The sequence below is a fragment of the Macrosteles quadrilineatus genome, unplaced genomic scaffold, assembly GCF_028750875.1.
Source record: "Macrosteles quadrilineatus isolate MER2022 unplaced genomic scaffold, UCM_ALF_1.0 Scaffold_2__2_contigs__length_208266976, whole genome shotgun sequence".
Taxonomy (NCBI): Eukaryota; Metazoa; Arthropoda; class Insecta; order Hemiptera; family Cicadellidae; genus Macrosteles; species Macrosteles quadrilineatus.
Genome location: NW_026542595.1, coordinates 28,596,541 through 28,615,910, shown reverse-complemented (window position 1 = coordinate 28,615,910; position 19,370 = coordinate 28,596,541). Strand labels below are relative to the sequence as shown.

The following is a 19,370-nucleotide window of genomic DNA, read 5'->3' as shown; positions in this document are numbered from 1 at the left end:
ATTTATTCGGCATTACATTTTGCTGCTGAACAGAGTAGTTCATCAAAACAGCCCTGCATCGTAACTTTCGACCAGCCATTATTCTTGAAAGCATGTGTCATAGTCGCCAGTAGCGCAGAAGACAGCAGCATTTCGAAAGTTATCGTCAGGTTGGGAGGCTTCCATCTCCTAATGAGCTTTCTCGGTTGTTTGGGTAAATTTATGGAAGGAAGTGGGATCGAAGACTTGTGGTCCACTGTCTATGGAAAATCTACTATCATCCATCTACTTTCAGGACATGCATATTCCAGATCGTATAGAGCACACATGATGACACAGGCGGCATTAATGACACTTATTTTGGAAGAATGTCCATCTTTGAAGATTCTTATTGAAAATCACTTTAAAGAAATATATAACAAAGTCACCTCTAAAGAGGTATCAATTGAAAGCGCAACTGAAGATAGCAAGATCAAAGAAATAATGTTGCTGTTTGAAGAAACTTGTACCTATCTAATGACAAAAAGTCGAACATCAAAACTTTGGCTCCAAGAGTTTAGGCTCGTTAATTTGGTGCTAGACTTTATTCGTGCTGAGAGAACAGGTAATTGGCAACTGCACCTTTACACTGTAAGACAAATGATACCGTATTTTCATGCTGCTGGACACTTACTGTACGCAAAGTCTGCTCATTTATACTTGCAGCAGATGTTTAATCTACAAGCAGTCTTGAAAAAGGAAGATTATGAAAGATTTGTTAGTAAGAGCTTTTTTACAGTTCGAAGAACAGACGGGTTTTTTACTGGCAATTGGACTGACATGACAATTGAACAGACGCTTATGCGTTCATCTAAATCCATAGGAGGACTTACTCATGGACGTGGATTAAGTGAGAGGACATTAACTAAATTTATTGCTTGTGCACCAGGGTTTTTGCAAATAAGTGAAGCATTTGAAAAGTTCTCTGGTTGTTTAACAAAATTCAATGATCAACACACAGAGTTGAGATGTAGTAGAAAGGAGAGAGACCTACAAGATGTAGCAAAATTCGTTGAATGGTTTCAAATTCATAATCCTTTCAAGCAAGGTATTGATTTTGTTGCCTTGTCATCTGGCCTTGTGGTATCAAACCACGGTGTGAACTGTGACCAAGCTTATGAAATTGGACTCCGCTGCTTAAAGACAGTTGAAGGCAAGAACTTCGCAGATGTGAAATTGAAAAGGAGCGAGAGAGTAAAAACGGTTGCATCAGTAGCAACTGGTTTCAAGCTGAAAGACCAAGACATCCAAATCGACCCTGATCAGTTGTTTAACAGAGTAATTTGTATTTCACAAGGCACAAATAAGTTGAAAGATTATTTCAAATACGAACTTAGCCCGTATCCACTCTCCCTATTTGAAAACAACCAAATGATGAGGAAAGGAACAAAGTCATCCATTATGAAGATATTTGAGAAATGGGTCATGAGGGAAGATGAATACCAAACCTTACCACCACGTATTTTTGTCATCGATGGTGGTTACCTTCTCCATAGTATCGTATGGACACCTAATGAAACATATGGCAACATAATCGATGCTTATGTTACATGTGTTCCCAAACGGTATGGGAATCAATGTCACATAGTTTTCGATGGCTACCCAGATCAACCAACAACTAAAGGCCTTGAACAGACCAGAAGGGGGAACACCCAACAGATTAACTTCACTGAAGAAATGACATGTTGTGTAAACCAAAATGAGTTTTTGGCTAACCCTAAAAACAAGAAAAACTTGATAAGACTCCTTGTTCAAAAGCTTAATGAAAAAAACATACCAACATTTGTCGCTGAGGAAGATGCGGATCTTGCAATCGTGGAAACAGCAGTTGCTCTTTCTAAGTCACACTGTCAAAATTCAGTAGTTGTTGTGAGCCAGGATACTGATGTTTTTGTTTTGCTTGTTGGACGGCCGACATCAGAAAACCTCCAGCTTTACTTTCACAAAAGAAATGGTGATTCCGCGAAGAATTATAATATAAATCAAATTAGAAATGAAATAGGACCGATAAAAGAAGTGTTGCTTCTAATACACGCTATATCTGGCTGCGACACTACATCGTCACTCTTTGGGAAAGGCAAAATGAAGGTTTATAATTTGATGGAAAAATCCGAAGATTTACAGAAGAATGCATTGCTATTTTATGACAGTAAAATAGATAAAACAAGTCTCAAAGATGCGGGAGAATTCATTATTCTTAAAATCTATGGTTTCTTTAAGCATTCAAGTCTCAATGAAAGTAGATTCATAGCATATTTAAAGGCAGTGGCAAAAATGTCTCTCAAGTCTAAATTTAACAAGGCATATCTTCCTCCAACATCAGAAGCAGCAGAACAACATATTTACAGGTTCGTAACACTTTTTAGTCTTTTTTTATATTTTGGTTTTGATATTTTCCATAAAAATTTATGTTAACCTTAAACGTTAACTCGTAAACGTTCTTAAAAGGGGACTCCAGTCCCACGTGAATTCCTGCTTCTCCCAAAGCACCAATTCGGTACACCCTCAACTGCTGATCTAAAACTGTTGATCGATGGCTCTTTTGAAACAGCAAAACTATATCCAGAGATTTTACAACATTATTGCCACGCATTGATGGAAATATTTTCACAACGTTATAACGATTTTAGGGTTTCAGTAAGCGAAATTTTAATGTTACTTTTAGTGTTGTTGCAAATAAATCCGCAAAAATCGAGATTTTAGGGATTTTATATGTATTTTTTAGATATAAAATATCTGCTCACTGAAATCGCTACATAACGTGTTCCCTTTTAAATAACCTAGAAATCAACAATTTACAAGCGGCTGAGCTTGTTCCGAATTACGGTAGAAACGCGAACTCCCCCCATTTTAGAACATACCTCAAAACAACAATCAATCCTTTAATATAACCCCCTACTGTTGTAATACCCTCTAAATTTAATGTAAACAATTTATAAAATGAAAAGTTCAAAATATGTCTCTACTCAACATGCAAGGGCCGAATTAATTATTGAATTATCAATCATCAACAGTTTCAAAGTTTGAGTTCATAAATTCCCTGACCCCATTTTTGTCCATTAATTTACTTCAAATCGATCAAATGTTTTTACAAATTGAATTAATTTAGTTCCGGATCTGGTATGAATAGTCTTTAGTATTAAATACATATTTTTTTATTATTATGATCAAATTCATTGAAAGATATGCACAACCTTAACTGAGAGTGTTCTATGTGAAGTATTTTTTAGAGCTTTAACCACCTTATTAGTTAAAAATAGAAAATTTTACAGGTCGTACTATCAGGTTCAAAAATGGTTGGGGAATAAGGAAATATTGGGAACTGAATGGGGTTGGAGGCTTCAAAATGGGACGCTCTTTCCAATCCACTCCAACCAACCTCCAGCACCTGAGGACGTTTTTACCCTCATTTCTTGCAATTGCAAGAAATCTTGTAGAAACAACTGCAGCTGCTTCAAGGCTTCTTTAAATTGTACAGAAATGTGTGGAGTATGTGCGGGACAATGTTCGAACAGTGCAATAATAGAAGTGGACCTGGAAGATACAGCATAAGCAAGCCCGTAGGAATTGGCAACTATAAGTGCAAACAGTGCTTTCATGTTATAGTCACAAGATCGAGAGAGCTCTTCACTAGAGCTGACCTTGGTGCATACCTTAGATCTATATTCATTAAAAATGAATATTACATGTTTTTTCTATACAAGTTGTTTTGTTCTCCAATATCAATTGTTAAAACTAGGTAAATAATAATTTTTTTTGTTCCTTATTGTTTACTTATTTCTTGGAATGTTTCTTGTATCCTTGGTCTTGTTCCAGGATTGTTAAATTGTAAATAATACAAATAATATGATGAAAGAGGTAGTATTTAAAAATAAGTTGCCCTAGAGCAATAAATATTTATATGTAAAGTGAACGCAGGCGTGCCTAGTCCCGAGCAGTATCGTCGTCGTCGCGTCGGTACGAGCCTCGGCGCGCGGTCGCGGCAGCCGGTGCACACTATACGACTTCAAATGTTAAGTCACAGGGCACAATACGAGCGAAATATGACAAGTCATATATCATTTTAAAGCTTATAAACAGGAGAAAATATTTACTTGAAACCTCTTTATTAATGATAATTACTGGAGCCTTGTTTTAAAATAATATGCGCAAATATTCTAAATGAAATAGAAAAATTATGCATTTTTATTATTAAAGATAGAAATAACTATTAAACTAGTAAACTAATCACAAAACCTACACATCATGTTCTTAGACCGTAATTTTAGGAATCTAGAAACAACAAGATGTAAGGTCTATCTGAAATAGTTACTGAAATATAAGCGATTTTATAAAGTACTGCATTTATCCACCCTTAAAAACTTTGGAGGGCTCTAGGGAAAAAAGCAAGAGGGCTAGGGTTGGGGACTTTTGGCTGGAGACTTGTCTACATGGTAGTAGTCGATGGGAAAAAATCCAGCCTGTTAGTATTTTTTTTGTCTATCGGCCTATTTTAGGAACAGATTGACTGGACTATTAGGAACATGTGCATAACAATTGCATCCTATGATCTTTAGATTCTTTATAACTGGCTTCATTCCTGACCACAGCTCAATAAGAGATATCTCTTGTAAACTCAACATTTTAGCTCAATCATAGATTAATCTATGGAAACGTATCTACTCTTCAATCTCTATGGCTCAACTGAACAGATTTAACTTATCTTGCTTGTTTGTACAGTTTGAAAACTACTCTTTAATTAGAGCTGTTTCAGAATAGTTCCAATTGCAAGACAAGGGGACCATATTGCACATAATAAGGTACAGTAAAACCTTACGAACTCAAAACCTGTCAACTCGACAGTCTATGTGTATGTGTAACTCGGACAGTTAACAGCTGACAGGGCGCAGTCTAGCTGGCATTGCCTTACTATTGTACTCGACTTTTCAAGGATGGCTGAAGATTGTTTATAAGATTATTTGTAGATTGCTTAATCAATACGTAAAAAATATACATGTAAGTAATACATTTATAAAAATTAGTCTGTTATGTATGGATTTATTAAAACCCATTACAATTTCAATGTTCTGGATCACTCGACAAGCTCCAAACTTGCCAACATCTGGGGCCACAAATAATCGAGTTAGTGAGGTTTTACTGTATTTGTAATAATTTTCCTTAAAATTAACAAAACATTTTAAAGTCAATAACAATTAATAAACTGATTTGGTCAGTAACACATCTGCAGAAACCAATGCTGAAGTGTCTTTTGGTGGATGTTTGCACCAATATCACACAGAACCTTTCCAGTATGTTCCAGTATCTGACAGCAGCAGGTGGATTGTCAAAATAACCTCGTGAGTATCTGCCAGTGGTAAAGCACTTAAGTTATCAAGTGTAATGCAGAAGTCAATATCAAATAAACAAACTGCATAACCTTACAACTACTGAAATATAGGTAGAGTGTTAATTTTTTGTGAATGTTCTGATTACAAAACCCATCAATAAATTGTAAAATTACACCTATACAAATTAATTACATACAGTAACTTATATAAGTTTGGTTAGGAATAGATATAGTACCTCCTTAGTTTTTGTTTGAAACAGCTAATTGTCACCAACAATGTAAAACATATTTTCAGTAGCTAAAAGTTAAGTTTTTAGAAGGAAAATATTGCTACCATGATACACATTGAGACAAAAATTGGTGTGTGCTTATTATAGAAAAAGTCGACTAGTAGCTGACTGTTACTGGTTTTTTTGGAATACAACAACGCTCCAATGTACAAAATTATTTCTTTTTTTAAGCTATAAAATAGTTTCAAAGGAAATTGTGAAATTTTGTGTTTTAAGGGTAAAAAATGGGAAAACCAAATATATATATATGAATTTTAACGGATGGTGTTTTTGGCCTCTGGGGACCTCAAAACAAAAAGGTAAATCGGTCCTGGGTCTAGGTCTTACCATGAGACCTACGGTAATAGCTTATTCCCTATGTGGGAAATTCGCTGAAACTATCTAATCTTAAACAATAACTTGTCCACTAGCTATATAATCAAACAGTGAGACACAAATAATAATGAGAAACTAATCCTAAAATAATAGAAACAAAAATTGTAAACAAAACACGACATCTACAGAAAACCGGACAGAACTATAACAATAAAATTGGGGGGTGCGCCCGATTGTGATGTCGTTCTTAGCGTGTAATGGTCACAATCTTCGGGGAGGCTCCTTCTGTGCACCCCGTCTCGGATGCTCGCCGCCTAGTATAATGCGCCACATTTGAACCAATGCCCCACAACCGATTTTGTGCATCCCGGGAGGTAAAAAGTCCCTGGGCGCTCAAATTTCACAAGGAACAAAATCCGATGGCGTGGCTTTTTAGCACCCAACACTGGCATCCCTAGTATAATCGCCCCCATTTGATTTACCCCGCTAGCGTCCCCGGCCTCCCGGACGCCAGTTTCCTAGTATAATTGTAGCCTATGTGTATGATTTGTTTTGACACAGTATGACAGTGCACTATGGAGAGGAGACTTATGATGTAGTGCAGGACCATCATGAAGAGTTGACAGCCCTGATAGACTCTGGGACTAGCTTCTTGTCTCTCCCCAGAACATTGTACTCAGGACTCATGTCTTGGATGTTCAGCCAAGGCCTTATAAAACAGGAGGCTGACCAACAACTATTTACAGTTAAGCAATTTTTTGTACCCATCTAGATATTAGTTAGTCAATGATTCTGCAATTGATCGTGGTTTTTAAATTGGGTTGTTTGTAGAAACTAAAAAAAAAACCTGTATAATTACATGTCACTTGCATCTTCTTCAATAGTACAATGGTGATAGTGATTTTAAACCATTGTTTGTTATTCAAAACAGCTGATTCGAACAGTTTGTTAAGGATTTTAATTTGACTGAAGAAAAATCATAATAAAAATAAAAATATAAAATAGTACCTAGAATCCAATAGTCAATTCTAGTACCTAGAAAGTGTTGCCAATGCATCTAGAATAAAATTGCGTAAGACCATGGTGGAAGGAAAAAACATAGGTGTGCTATTCCCACATATTCTGACGTCACTCGGATTGCAAACAAAAGATCATGTGATTGTAACTGTCAAATTAGTATGTATTGGTTTTTATTTGATTGTTATTGTTTTTATAATAATAAAAAGTAAAAACAATAACAACCAAATCAAAACAAATACATATACTAATTTGACAGTTACAATCAGATGATCTTTTGTTTGCAATCCAAGTGACGTCAGAATATGTGGGAATAGCACACCTATGTTTTTTTCTTCCACCATGGCGTAAGACTAGATGTAGGCATACTTATCTTTTATGTCAGTTATTATTAAGCCCGTTATTCAGCGGCCATCCTCTGTTGGTAGGCCCATATCTGCTCATAGTCCAAATTATTTGTTCCCTGTTTTAATAGGGTTAACAGACATTGGAGTACAAATTTCAAGGAGTACAAAGCCGATTCAATGTGTTGGCTTGCATACAGACGGATTCATCTGCAAGCCAACACATTGAATCGGCTTTGTACTCCTTGAAATTTATCAAATGATAAATTCTCCAACCAGGTCCTTGGTGACCGGCCCGCACTCGAACGAGTTAATAAATAAATGACAAAACACATAAAATGCAACACAAAACAAAACATTTAACACTGGTCGACGAGACGGTAACAAAGATTTAGATCTGGGTGGGCATCTTTCTGGTGGTATTCCCTTGCAGACTAGTACTTGCCGTAACTTACCTTATCTTACCTTAACTTACCTTTATCTTACCTCCGTGGCCACAGAAACCTTAAGAGGATTCTGACCTCCCAAATATGAGTTAAAACTTTCATGTCATAAACTTATACCAGCACAGATTTCATTGACAACACTTATACCAAGGCCACACTAGTGTGGCCAAGAATAGTTCAAAATCATACATTATTTGCTGATAACCTGATAACCTTTCCTTTACAGAAGGAAAAATTCTACATTTTAAAGTGGAATAGTATAAAAAGACAAACACTGACCATCAATATTTTTGTAAACAAATAACTTGACATAAACATTTCTATTCCAAGGGCAGTTTGAAACCAGCTGTTGAAACAAATTTAAATTGTAAGCGTCGGCTGCTAGACTTTTTAAAAATGAAAACTTAATTTAAGAAAAACTGAAACCCTACTAAAATTATAGTTTTAATTCCCTTCTATTTCAAAATTATCTTTCTTTCAACGCAAAAATCATGAAAAACCGTCAAGTGGTTGATTCAGAATCGTAAAATAAAAAATCCCTGTCACATTATAAAGAATACAACAACTTTAAAAATGTGTATTTCGTGAAAGAAACATAATAGAACCTTCTGTTATCATTACAAAGAATATTACAAACAAAATTTTCTCTCAAAAACAAGTTCAGAGATGTGATCCCCTCCAGACACTCGAGAGTAATGACAACCCGATACTCAAACTCATTCCACACTCTCTGTAGCGTAGCATATCAGGCGTAACAGTTTGGATAGCTGCTGTTATTTCTTGATTCAAATCATCAATGGTGGCTGGGAGATATGGACAAAACACGCATATCCTTAACATACCCCCATAAGAAAAATTTCAGGGGGAGAGCTTCTTGGAGGCCAGTGATGAAGTGCTCTGTCACGGGCTGCTTGGCGACTGATCCATCACCTCGGTTAGTTGAGGTTCAGGTAGTCACGGACGGTACCAATGTCTCCAACATTTCCAGATACTGTAGTCCAGTTACAGTAGCACCTTAGAAGAAAAAGGGACCAAAAACAGTATTGGCTGAAATGGCACAGAAAACTTTCACCTTGGGCGAGTCACATTTTGCTGAAACAACGTGAATTGTTTCCCTTGGTTTCTCAGTACCCCATATACAGACATTGTCCTGGTTGAATTTAACATTAGTGTGGAAAGTCACTTCATAGCTAAACACAATCTTTGAAAAGAAAGATTCATCTGTTTCCATTTGAGAAAGGATAACATTACAGAAATCAATTTTAATCTTATCTTATCAGCTGTAAAGGGCTACAGAACAAGGCAACTAGCCAATTTCAGGCAATAAGGCTTCATCATATTCTTAACCTTTTTCGTAGGACTCTCCATACAGTTGATTGTGGTATTTAAAGCTCTCTGGAAATTTACCTGGGCTGCAAATAAATGCTTGCTGGATAGGTGCTACATTTTCATCACTCGTGCGCGGCCGTCCAGATTTTTTGACTTTGCACAAACACCCAATCTCTGTAAACTGTTCATAGCAACTAATACACCACCAATCAGGAGTTTGAACACCATACTTTGTTCGAAATGCACACTAACTGTTGTAGATTCACTAATCAATGCTGCCGTACTCCATTACACAAAAAGCATTCTGTTGAGCTGTCGCCATCTTAGCATCAACTGAGACTCTACGCCTTAAGCGAACAAATGAGCAACTAAATGAAACTTTATAGCTTCCTGATCAGTTCTTTTAGTTATTTTTTTCTCTAGTCTGTTTAAAATTAATTAATTCGCAATTTCACGAAAGCGCTCGAAATGGTACAACAGCTGATGATTTTTAAATAATTCATTATATTGTACAAATAAACATTATTCTATTCTGGTTCTTCTTGTTATAATGACTTGATTAATTTTCTCTTATAATTTTAATTTATTTTACACAAACACTCTACATTATTTAATGGTCCTTCGATCCAAGATATTACTTAAGCGATTTTGAATTACACTCATCAACTAGAACTCTTCTTATATTAATATTTCCTCATTTTACCCACTGATTTCTGTGCTTCTGAACTCTTACCCAACCAAACTCTTATTTCCATATTGGAACTCTTAACTCACTCATTTACACTTTGTGAATTTTTGACATTTATCTCCTCATTTTTGTACAATGGCATCTCCAAAAAGTGATTTTAAAATTGAAACTTATAACTTATAAACTTACTCACATCTTTTATTAAAACACGCCTCAACAAAATAAGAAACATCGTAGATCAACTTGTTGAACAAGAAGAATCATTAACATTTGTGCAACACGAAGCCTTAAAGACTCTTATGCAAGAAGCCCATAAGAAGAAAGAAGACTTTGATTCTTATTTTCATCACATTGTAAGTACGTCAAGTGAAGATGATTTGAACATTGAAACTTTAGCTGAAGATGAAGACCAAACCAGTGAACTATTCATCCACATCACCAGCCACATTAAAGTGCTGCTTTCAGAAATTGTTTCCAACCCTTATTCGACCAAGGTTGATTACAGTCCAACTCAACCTCATAGAACTACTGCAGTGCATATAACCAAACCGAACTTATCAAGTCAGTTTCAAATAAAATGCAACGACATTATACAACCTGGAACAAAACTCATCACAATAAAGAGGCCAGTGGTAAATCACGATTCCTAAGTTCACAAACTCGAAAATTACACAGTGACAGTGACAATACCTCAACCTAAGAATACAGATACAACAGTGAGCTCCAACTACCTTGACAAGTGACAGTGCTACTATCACTATCCATCCTACCAACACTGCTGTTATACCAAGTGACCATGCTGTTATAAACCCTACTGATAATGCTGACACCCATCCTGCTGACCGGGTTGCTATCCAAACAGACAGTGCTGCCGTTAACCCAATCCACAGTGAAACCACTACAGTAAAGACAGTCAAGCAATCCAGTCAAGTGGTTATATCTTCCGATGGAGCTCTGACCAATAGCTACTCTTCATCGCAAACTACAGAGGAAACGCTCAGCCTCCAATATCAACTTGTTGAATTGTTGAAACAAGAATGCTTTAAATTGAGGAAATGGGGTTTGAACCCTCGAAACTTGTTAACTTCTATTCTTCAATCTCATCATGAAACACCAAAGTTCCTTCAAAACTCTGATGATCACCATTTCAAAGAGCTAGGACTTCAGTGGTCTCCAGCAAAAGGTTTTATGTTGTACCCTAGGAAAGATGGTATGGGTTGAAAAGCAAAAGTAGGAAAAAGCAACCAGCTGCTATAGCCGGCCTACAACAAAAATTTGTGTTCCTGTGCTTTGCTCTGGAAACTGTTGAAGTGAGGACACTTCAAGGCCGGGAGTATGTTCAGTTCTTTTAGTTAATTTTTTCTTTAGCCTGTTTAAAATTAATTACAACAGCTGATGATTTTTAAATAATTCATTATATTGTACAAATAACCATTATTCTATTCTGGTTCTTCTTGTTACAATGACTTGATTATTGTCTGGACCACGTAAGTTTGCGGTTGAGGGAGGAGCCTAATTACCATATGGTTTTGAATGACCCAACGAGAACGGTGCGGTGTTGCCAAATCTAATAATACCAGCTGATTTGAAAATATTGCTTAGTATATTTTAATTAGTGTTGTCAACGGACGATGTGGCAACGTTGCACTAGCCTCGTCTTGTGATTGGCTGCCACCAACTGCAAACTTACGTGGTCCCGACAATAATTTTCTCTTATAATTTTAATTTATTTTACACAAACACTACACTTCCTTTGTTCACCGGCAGATAGTGATTAGCTCACCTTTCTTTCTTTGCAGAGTTTTAAATTCCTAAAGTTGTGGTATTCATTTTGAATCACCCATATTGCATTTTATAAGGAACTAGTAAATACGAGTATTTAAGTGACTTTATGAGCTAACTGTGTCAAATATTTGTTTATTACAAACTTTTTAATGGCTGAAATTTGACTTTATTATTAATTTCTTTTGTAATAAAACTCAATAATGTCCTTTATTTCATAGGTTGACTGTGTCAAAGCTCCAAACCTTCCAGACATCTTTATAACCTTGGGAGAAAACAATTTTGTTTTGGAAAACAGACATTTGATCATACATGTAAGATGTACACACTAAGGCCATACGTGCTTAGTTTTATTCTACCGTACTGTATATAGCTAAGGTATCGTAATAATAAAAGTGAGTCGTTAGTATTTGACTGGTTTTCTGCAACCTTTAATCATAACTTTATGACTTATATATTGTTAAATTTTTGAGGTTTTAGAAAAATATATGTTCGGGTAACTCAGAAAGGTTTGAGGAAAAATCTTAGTTGGAAAAGGATATTGAGAAAATCTTGCCCAATCTAGTTTTTAGTTGGAATTTAAAATGCTAAGAAAAAATTTTCTTGAAATTTATTGTTAAAATTATCCATTTTTGAGTTTTTTATTTATTGACGGAAAATCCATTTTTTTACAAAGAATACATTGTAATAATACTACTTACTCAAAATAAATACTAACAAAATATCAAAATTGTGCATCAAAAGATTAACTTAGAAAACGTGCTGACTAGTACTACTTAAATATTAATAATATGTGTATATATAAAAAAGATATTTAAAGAGTTACAAATTAAAACGGCCACCATTTTGAAATTTCTTATCGGACCAACTTTATTTTTTCTATAATAGAGGTCTTGTGTACGTTAACATGCTTACCAAGTGTCATAATCATTGAATGAAAAACTTCAAGGATAAAAATAGTTATGCATAAAAACAAAATGGCGGATATCTAGGTAAATATGCATTTTCGGACATACCTTCAAATAAACTTTTTTCTTCCTTTTTGGTATGAGGATTCATCCCAAAGTCCTGAAACGTTTTTTATGGACATCCTGTAGGCTATAATATGTGTCCATTAGCTCAATTAGCTCAATAACTAAAGCAAAAACCACATATGCCTAACATATAATCGTGTTTCATCCGAAAAGCGCTAAGCAACGATATATCGTGCCGGCGTGACTTTTGACTCTGTGAGTTTAAATGGTCATATCGGTTGACTCGGTTGTTGTTTCGAAACAGCGAAGGTTTCTTTTTCGATTCCTCATATGATCAAGGCCCATCCCCCATCCTTAATGTTACTTAATCTGTGGATGGCCCTTTAAAGGCATTAATGAATATTCAATATTATGTTGCTAGTCTCAGATTGAAAAATAATATTATTATTTTGTTAGTTTTGTAATGTACTTAATTATATTTACTTTTTTACAGAGGCAAAATAGGATTGGTGCAGATGCCTGTTTTATAGCCATAACTCCCTCTGATGAAAAGTTTATAATACTGGGAACAGTGTTCATGAGGAAATACTACACAAGATTTGATGTTGAAAAAAAACGCATCGGCTTCTCTCCTGCGGTCTCTGGCGGCTATTAAATCTCTTCAAGCTTTTATGGACTATTATTACAAGACATACTATACTGAATGTTAAAATAAAGTTTTCTATAAGATCAGATGCACATTATTTATTCTTATAAAAAAACTTGTATTTAAATTTTGATAGTAACAGGATCCAACTTCTTATCTCAAAAGGTATGTAAGGTCAGACCCATAAAATCCAAAAAGGTATTTTATGAAAGCCTACATGAGTAGCCGATTTCCAAAACCTGTTATCCGTCTCATTTTTTGAAATTGAGATGTTGGTTGCCATGGCTTCTTCAGAATACCTGTTATCATTTCCAGTTGTTATTTACTTCCAAAACCTGCTAAATATTTAAATACCCCCGCCGCAGCAAACCTGCAGACTAAGCGAATTTCTACTTGTCTGATTACATTTTTACCGTACTAAAATATTTCCATAAAAAAGACATATATTTATTCTGAATTTAAATAACATTAGATTTAACGAGTGCTTAGGTTTGCTGCTACGGGGAAGGTAAAACATATTTTTTGACATACGTCATAGCAAAGAATGAAATAAATAAATTTGCCAAATTTTATTAACATATATTCGTTAACGAGTAAACTACAACGGTTTTCATTTTCTCCATAAGAATAACATGGGAATTTTGTATTAAATTTTTTTTCTCCGTGACCGTTAGGCATACAACAGCGCTTCAATATACTAAATTATTTCTTTTTTTAAGCTCTTCAAAATGGTTAAGAAAGAAATTGCAACTTTTTTGTTAGGGTCAAAAATGGGAAACCTCCATTTTTACTCCATAAAATCCCCCACAAAGCCCCGTTCCCTATTTGAAGCAGGTTAATATGCCTTTTGATTATCCTCAAGAATATTACTTTAGTAGCAAATATTGCTTTTATACACATTCCCTTAACCAGTATAATAGTTCAGTTATAACTATAAAAGCTTTACCTGTGTGTCATTAAATTCTTTTTGTCTATGTTTTCCCTATAATTTCCCGTAGTAGGTAAAATTAACGACAACTTGTAATCAGCTTTCAGTTGTTTTCGCTGGATTTTATTGAAAATAGTAGCCACTCTGTAACCGTAGGAAAATTTCAATCCTTTCTTGATACGGTTATAATAAAATTATTTATTGTTTTTTAAACATTTCCATTCAGCCATCCCATTCGGTTTTGGTGTGTTGCCGTTGCCACTTGGAACAAAAATGCGGCCTACAAAACAAAGACAGGGGGAAGCCGGCATAATAATCAAGTTGCCAACATGACAGAATATAATATTAAGCTGAGAAGACTCTTATTTTATTACTGTAAGACATCTCCCCTGACAAGAAAAAACAATATGGATCTGGCCAAAGCATTAGAAATCTGTAGGGCTGCGGAAAAGGACTAAGCTTCAGCTGGAAAGCCTATGTCCTACAAACACTGACAGTTCCTTATGTAAAATTTGCAATCAAAAGTTAAATAAAGGTACATAAAGGTAAATAAAGGTCATCTAAGAAAGGAGGATCTCAAGATGGTAAAAGTAATCCTAGTGCTCGCGCAGTTTTCCCCGAGACCTCCAGGCGCTAACAATAACTTCATTTGTAACTGCTGGGTGAATTGGCTGGTTACAACCACCAAAAATTCAAGCGTCCGGAATTCGGAAAAAGATGCTCCATTTGCAATATGTTGAACCATATTGCCAGTAAATGTAATTTGAACAAGAAAGTAGTCCCAGATAGCAAGGACCCTTGATTCAAGGTAAACTTTTCCCTACAATTTGCATTCACAATTCAAGGTTGCAAATATTAGGAACATTGTGGCTGGATTCAAGGACAACAAAATACTGCCCTTTTTGAGTTCATAGATTCCGCCCTGAAACAGAGTCAACAAAACAACAGCGCGAATTCCCATGATGCAGTTCGACCAAGCGACGCCAGCCAGACGCCAGGATCCACCCCTAAACAATCCTAACCTCTTTGTCTTTGTCTTTGTGTGTCTTGTCAGTTTGTCTTTTTGCGACGTTTGTTTCTCGCGTTATTACTATATCAGAGTTTTTAGACATAAAGTATTCATATTGAAGTTAGTTTTTGTCAATTTTCAATTTCTTTGTTCATAGTTAATTAATTCCATAGTGTTCGATTTTAGAAGACTAACTGCAACAAAAGTGCTTGTGAGCCAACGAAACATAAAGGTGAGTCAGCTAATCTTTTCAATGTATTCATAATATTTTTTCCATTGTTATGATAAGATATGTGTGTTAGAATGCTAATCATACTGACATTAGAACCTCAAGTTACAAGTGCTCTGAAAATTATCTTACAACAATAAACTGCCAAATTTGGACTAGGATCCAGAATAATTCTAGGCCTGTGCTTGCCCTAGGCCTCATGACTGGTGAATTGTTTTATAGTTGGCCTAGAAAGTATTGTGATCCGTTGGAATATTGTATCTGGAATTGTTCAAGACCTAGTTACTTATTTTTGCCAAATCCGGTGGGCTACAATATTATGAACACACAAGCCAATATGTAACTTAATGATGCAGTTTTTTATCAGCGTAGATTGTCTTAAATTATCATAGGCCGAAGTTATGAAGTTTCATTTAAGAATGAAGAAATGATTTTCGATGGATTGGATAAATAGACCTAGGCCTATAGAAAAATATTTTAATTTAGCTTAGGCCTATGTCTTAAGTTATAGACTTGGTACTGTAGCCTAGGTCTAAGGGCTTATCCTAGTCCTATGTCCTGATGCTAGGGTTTTTCGGCAAACGTTTAGATGGGTTAAGATTAGCATCTCTCAAAGATTTTAAGTTTTGTACGCCATACCCATTGATTAAACTAAGTAAAGGTAGGCTACCGTAATGAACTAATTTAAAACAACCTTCTACAAAATGTCACTTGACTGGAGACCTGCCATTTTGGTTTTATGTAGCTGTTAACTTTAAATCATATCCTGGTAACTTGTGCCTATTTAAGTTACTAAAGATGTACGGTATATTGCCCATGCTGTAAGTTGTAAAGTTATTGTAACAAGGTTACCTAGGCTGCTGTGTTATTTTTCAAATTAACTAATTAGCTTCAGTGAACACAGATTTAAAACAAGTGGCTTGCCGTTTGAACAAACGTTACAAGATGAGTTGCCATCTTGCTTTGCATCGAAATTTGCAGAATTTAGAACTGTAATTTAGACATTATTATGAATAACTTGGTCTGTGTGCTGCAATTTAACTTATGGTACCGGTATTAACAATTTTGGAAAAATTCTTAAATTTTCTGCTTTAAATAAACCTTACCATTTGTAGGCCTATAGTTTTTAAATTTTATTGATGATTTGTAATTTAAAACAAAAAATATTAATAGCCTAAATCATAACTTAATATTATTAAAACCTTAGAGTAAGAAAGTTAGTAGGTTAAACTTACTAAAACTTTCGTTTGTTGGTCAAACAAAAATTCACTTGGAAGAAAGTTGTTTAAAAAAAAATTAATGCCAGACTTATGGTTTACTTCTTTTTCCATCTTGCTTAATTTAGCCAGAATTTCAGGTTGAACAGAGAGGCAAGACCATTGAACGAGTCTAAACTAAATTTTTTGTACTTGATTCATTTGGTAAATCCCACTGTACACCCCTGAAAACACACACTGACCAATTATGTCTATTCTGTACTTTACTACAGAAGTGAGATTGTCAAAGCTAGTTTGTTAAATACAAATACATGGCATATTCTCTCTAAAAGCTGATTGTTTTGTATTTTTCTTCCAATACTAGCTGTAACCCGCGGGCTTTGCCCCGTTTAACTTCTTAATTTTCAAGATGATCTCGTTCGCATGGCTCAATCACGTCCTGGTTGAAGTTTGTTCGCTACGCTCACTCACCTTTGGATTGGAGCTCGTTCGCTACGCTCACTCACCTTTAGGTTAGAGCTCGTTCGCTGCGCTCACTTGCCTTCAGGTTAGCTCGTTCGCTACGCTAACTCGCCTCCAGGTTGAAGTTCGTTCGCTACGCTCACTCACCTTTTGGTTGCAAATTAGCTGTTGTCATAAATGTAAAAGAAATAATAGTGCTGCACCCTGTTGGTAATCCTTGTAACTTTAATGCTATTAAACATCATAGAACAGAACCATCTTGTTTAATTGAAACAGCTGTTAAGATTCATTAATTCCATTTCTCATAAGGTTAACATGGGAAACTCCAGAGCCACTGGGGCGGAGCCCAGAGGTCGGAGGGTAAAATCCTTTCTTAGTGATCGTCTACTACCCAAAAGGATGATGCCTGCCAAGATTCAGGTTCCTAGGTCTTATGGTTTCTGAGATTTCGTGATGAGTGAGTGAATGAATGAGTCAGTGGTATTTGAGCTTTATATAGATTTGCATAACAAATTCTTTTGTTATTGTTATCTATTATGAGGCGTTTCACTTAAACTGTTTCAGTTGTAGCCAAGAGACTGTTGGCTGAAGCCACTGAATTGAAAGTAAAAAAAAACTGCATCCGTGCATGGCTGTGACAAGCCAAATTTAGGGCCAGTACCTAAAAGGTTTGTAGAGCATATTAGTTATAGAACTGTTTATTTCATAAGGTTTACTTTTGTTGTTACAGTAGAACCTCGATAGTTCGACACTCCCTGTAGTTCGACACAGGCCGTGATGACAAGACATGGCATCAGTGGCCGATGACGGGTTCACCAAGGTTAAAAACTAGAGCATTCTTAGTGTTTTCGTGCATGGAAAAACTCAATAGGTAGCCTACTTAAAATATCCCATTAACTTACATTTTTTCTAAGATCCAAAGTGTAAAAAGCATGTGACGTAAATTATGAGGGGCGAATAAGATTGTATTTACTGAGCAGCCTACCCCTAGTACCAGCCACGCTCAAATTTCTTCCCCGGGGTGCTGAGAAGGATTCACGGTTTTGACTGATTAATTATTTTAATTTAATCTAAGGTTCAGAGCTCTAGAAGCGCTCAAAAGATCCTGCAGACGCCCAGGAGGAGAGCAATATCATCCTCGCCTTTGTTAAAATGTTATTGCAAATTTTGCCTAACTTTTAGAATAACTGTAGGACAGACGAGTACTCTACCCTGGCCAATTCGATAAAACTACCTACTCGTTTAAACTGTTGCAACAACGGGTTTTAGAATTCTAATAACAAGTCTCGGGTTTGTTAATTTGGTTTATTAGTATAAGGAACATACAAGGGTGGTTTTTCAAGTAAGAGCCAGTTTCTGCGTATAAATCCATAATTCGCTTAAGTACGCTGCAGCAAGGCTCCTCGCCACTTGCTGGTATCATTTGTGAACAGAATGACACAATTTGCAGCTCTGTAGCTGACATGTAGCTACATTTCGCTGTGTGTTTCAACAATTTTTTAGACTTTTTGTCCCCGCACGCTAGGCTGGAGCCCGGGATTGTTTTTCACATTACTTCAGGCTAGACCTAGGGGTTACGGCATTATCACTTAGTTAAAATCCATTGGTGATTTGGCGGGATTTGAACCCTGGACCCCAGGAACCGGAATGACCGCGCTCTAACCACTAGACCTGCTCGCTCCCCAATTTTTTAGACTATTGATAATGTCAATGATAATCAGGGCCGGAGAGAGCCATCATGGGCCCCTGGGCTCAGCGATCCCGGGCCCCCTATTTACTTGATTTAGTGTCCAGCCGTCTCCGTGCCGTTTTGTCACACAAATAACTATATTAATAAATGTTTGCTCACAGTTTCAGCTTTAATCACAGTCAAAACAATTCAAGTAAAAAATTACCGTACTTAGTGAACTGGAAAACCATGCTGAAATTTTTAACTCAAGCAGATTACATGTACAGAAAAAATTAAAAAAAAATTAGATAAAACATACTCCCTTAGTCGATACTTTATGATTTTTTTTTGTTGCAGGAAAAGAGGAGTTATTGGTGCACAGAATAGGAACATCAGGCTGAGGTTATGCGACAGTAAATAATGTATAAGTAAAATGTCACTTAATTTAACTCATGTTCTAATTTTCAAGTTTGTTTTATACTTTATATTTTCATAAAATAAATTTACTATAACCAATGTCACTTGCTACATTTTATTTATACCCCCACAAATAGTGATATTTTGGCTATGTTTGAAGAACTGTTTTGAACTTTTAAACTTTTTGTTGATCACTGAGATGTCTTTTCTAAAGCAGGGTCTGGTGTAATTTGATGAGGCCTTATTAAAAATTAAATGCTCTCA

The 19,370-nt window shown here is 35.7% G+C and overlaps 1 protein-coding gene and 1 long non-coding RNA gene across 2 annotated transcripts in view; both read left to right on the top strand.

Annotated features, from left to right (window-relative positions):
• LOC128986590 (lysosomal aspartic protease-like) overlaps window positions 1-13,258 on the top strand; it is a 28,429-nt gene extending 15,171 nt beyond the window's left edge. The window contains exons 6-9 of the mRNA XM_054407029.1: window positions 5,232-5,354; window positions 6,511-6,694; window positions 11,777-11,869; window positions 13,023-13,258. Coding sequence (XP_054263004.1) covers window positions 5,232-5,354; window positions 6,511-6,694; window positions 11,777-11,869; window positions 13,023-13,184 — 562 coding nt within the window. The 3' untranslated portion in view covers window positions 13,185-13,258. The remainder of the gene's footprint in view (window positions 1-5,231; window positions 5,355-6,510; window positions 6,695-11,776; window positions 11,870-13,022) is intronic.
• Window positions 13,259-14,904: 1,646 nt separating this feature from the next.
• Window positions 14,905-19,261, top strand: LOC128986591 (uncharacterized). The gene is made up of 3 exons (XR_008490140.1): window positions 14,905-15,344; window positions 17,751-17,891; window positions 19,047-19,261. It is a non-coding gene; the product is annotated as an uncharacterized LOC128986591 (long non-coding RNA).
• The last annotated feature ends 109 nt before the right edge of the window (window positions 19,262-19,370 follow it).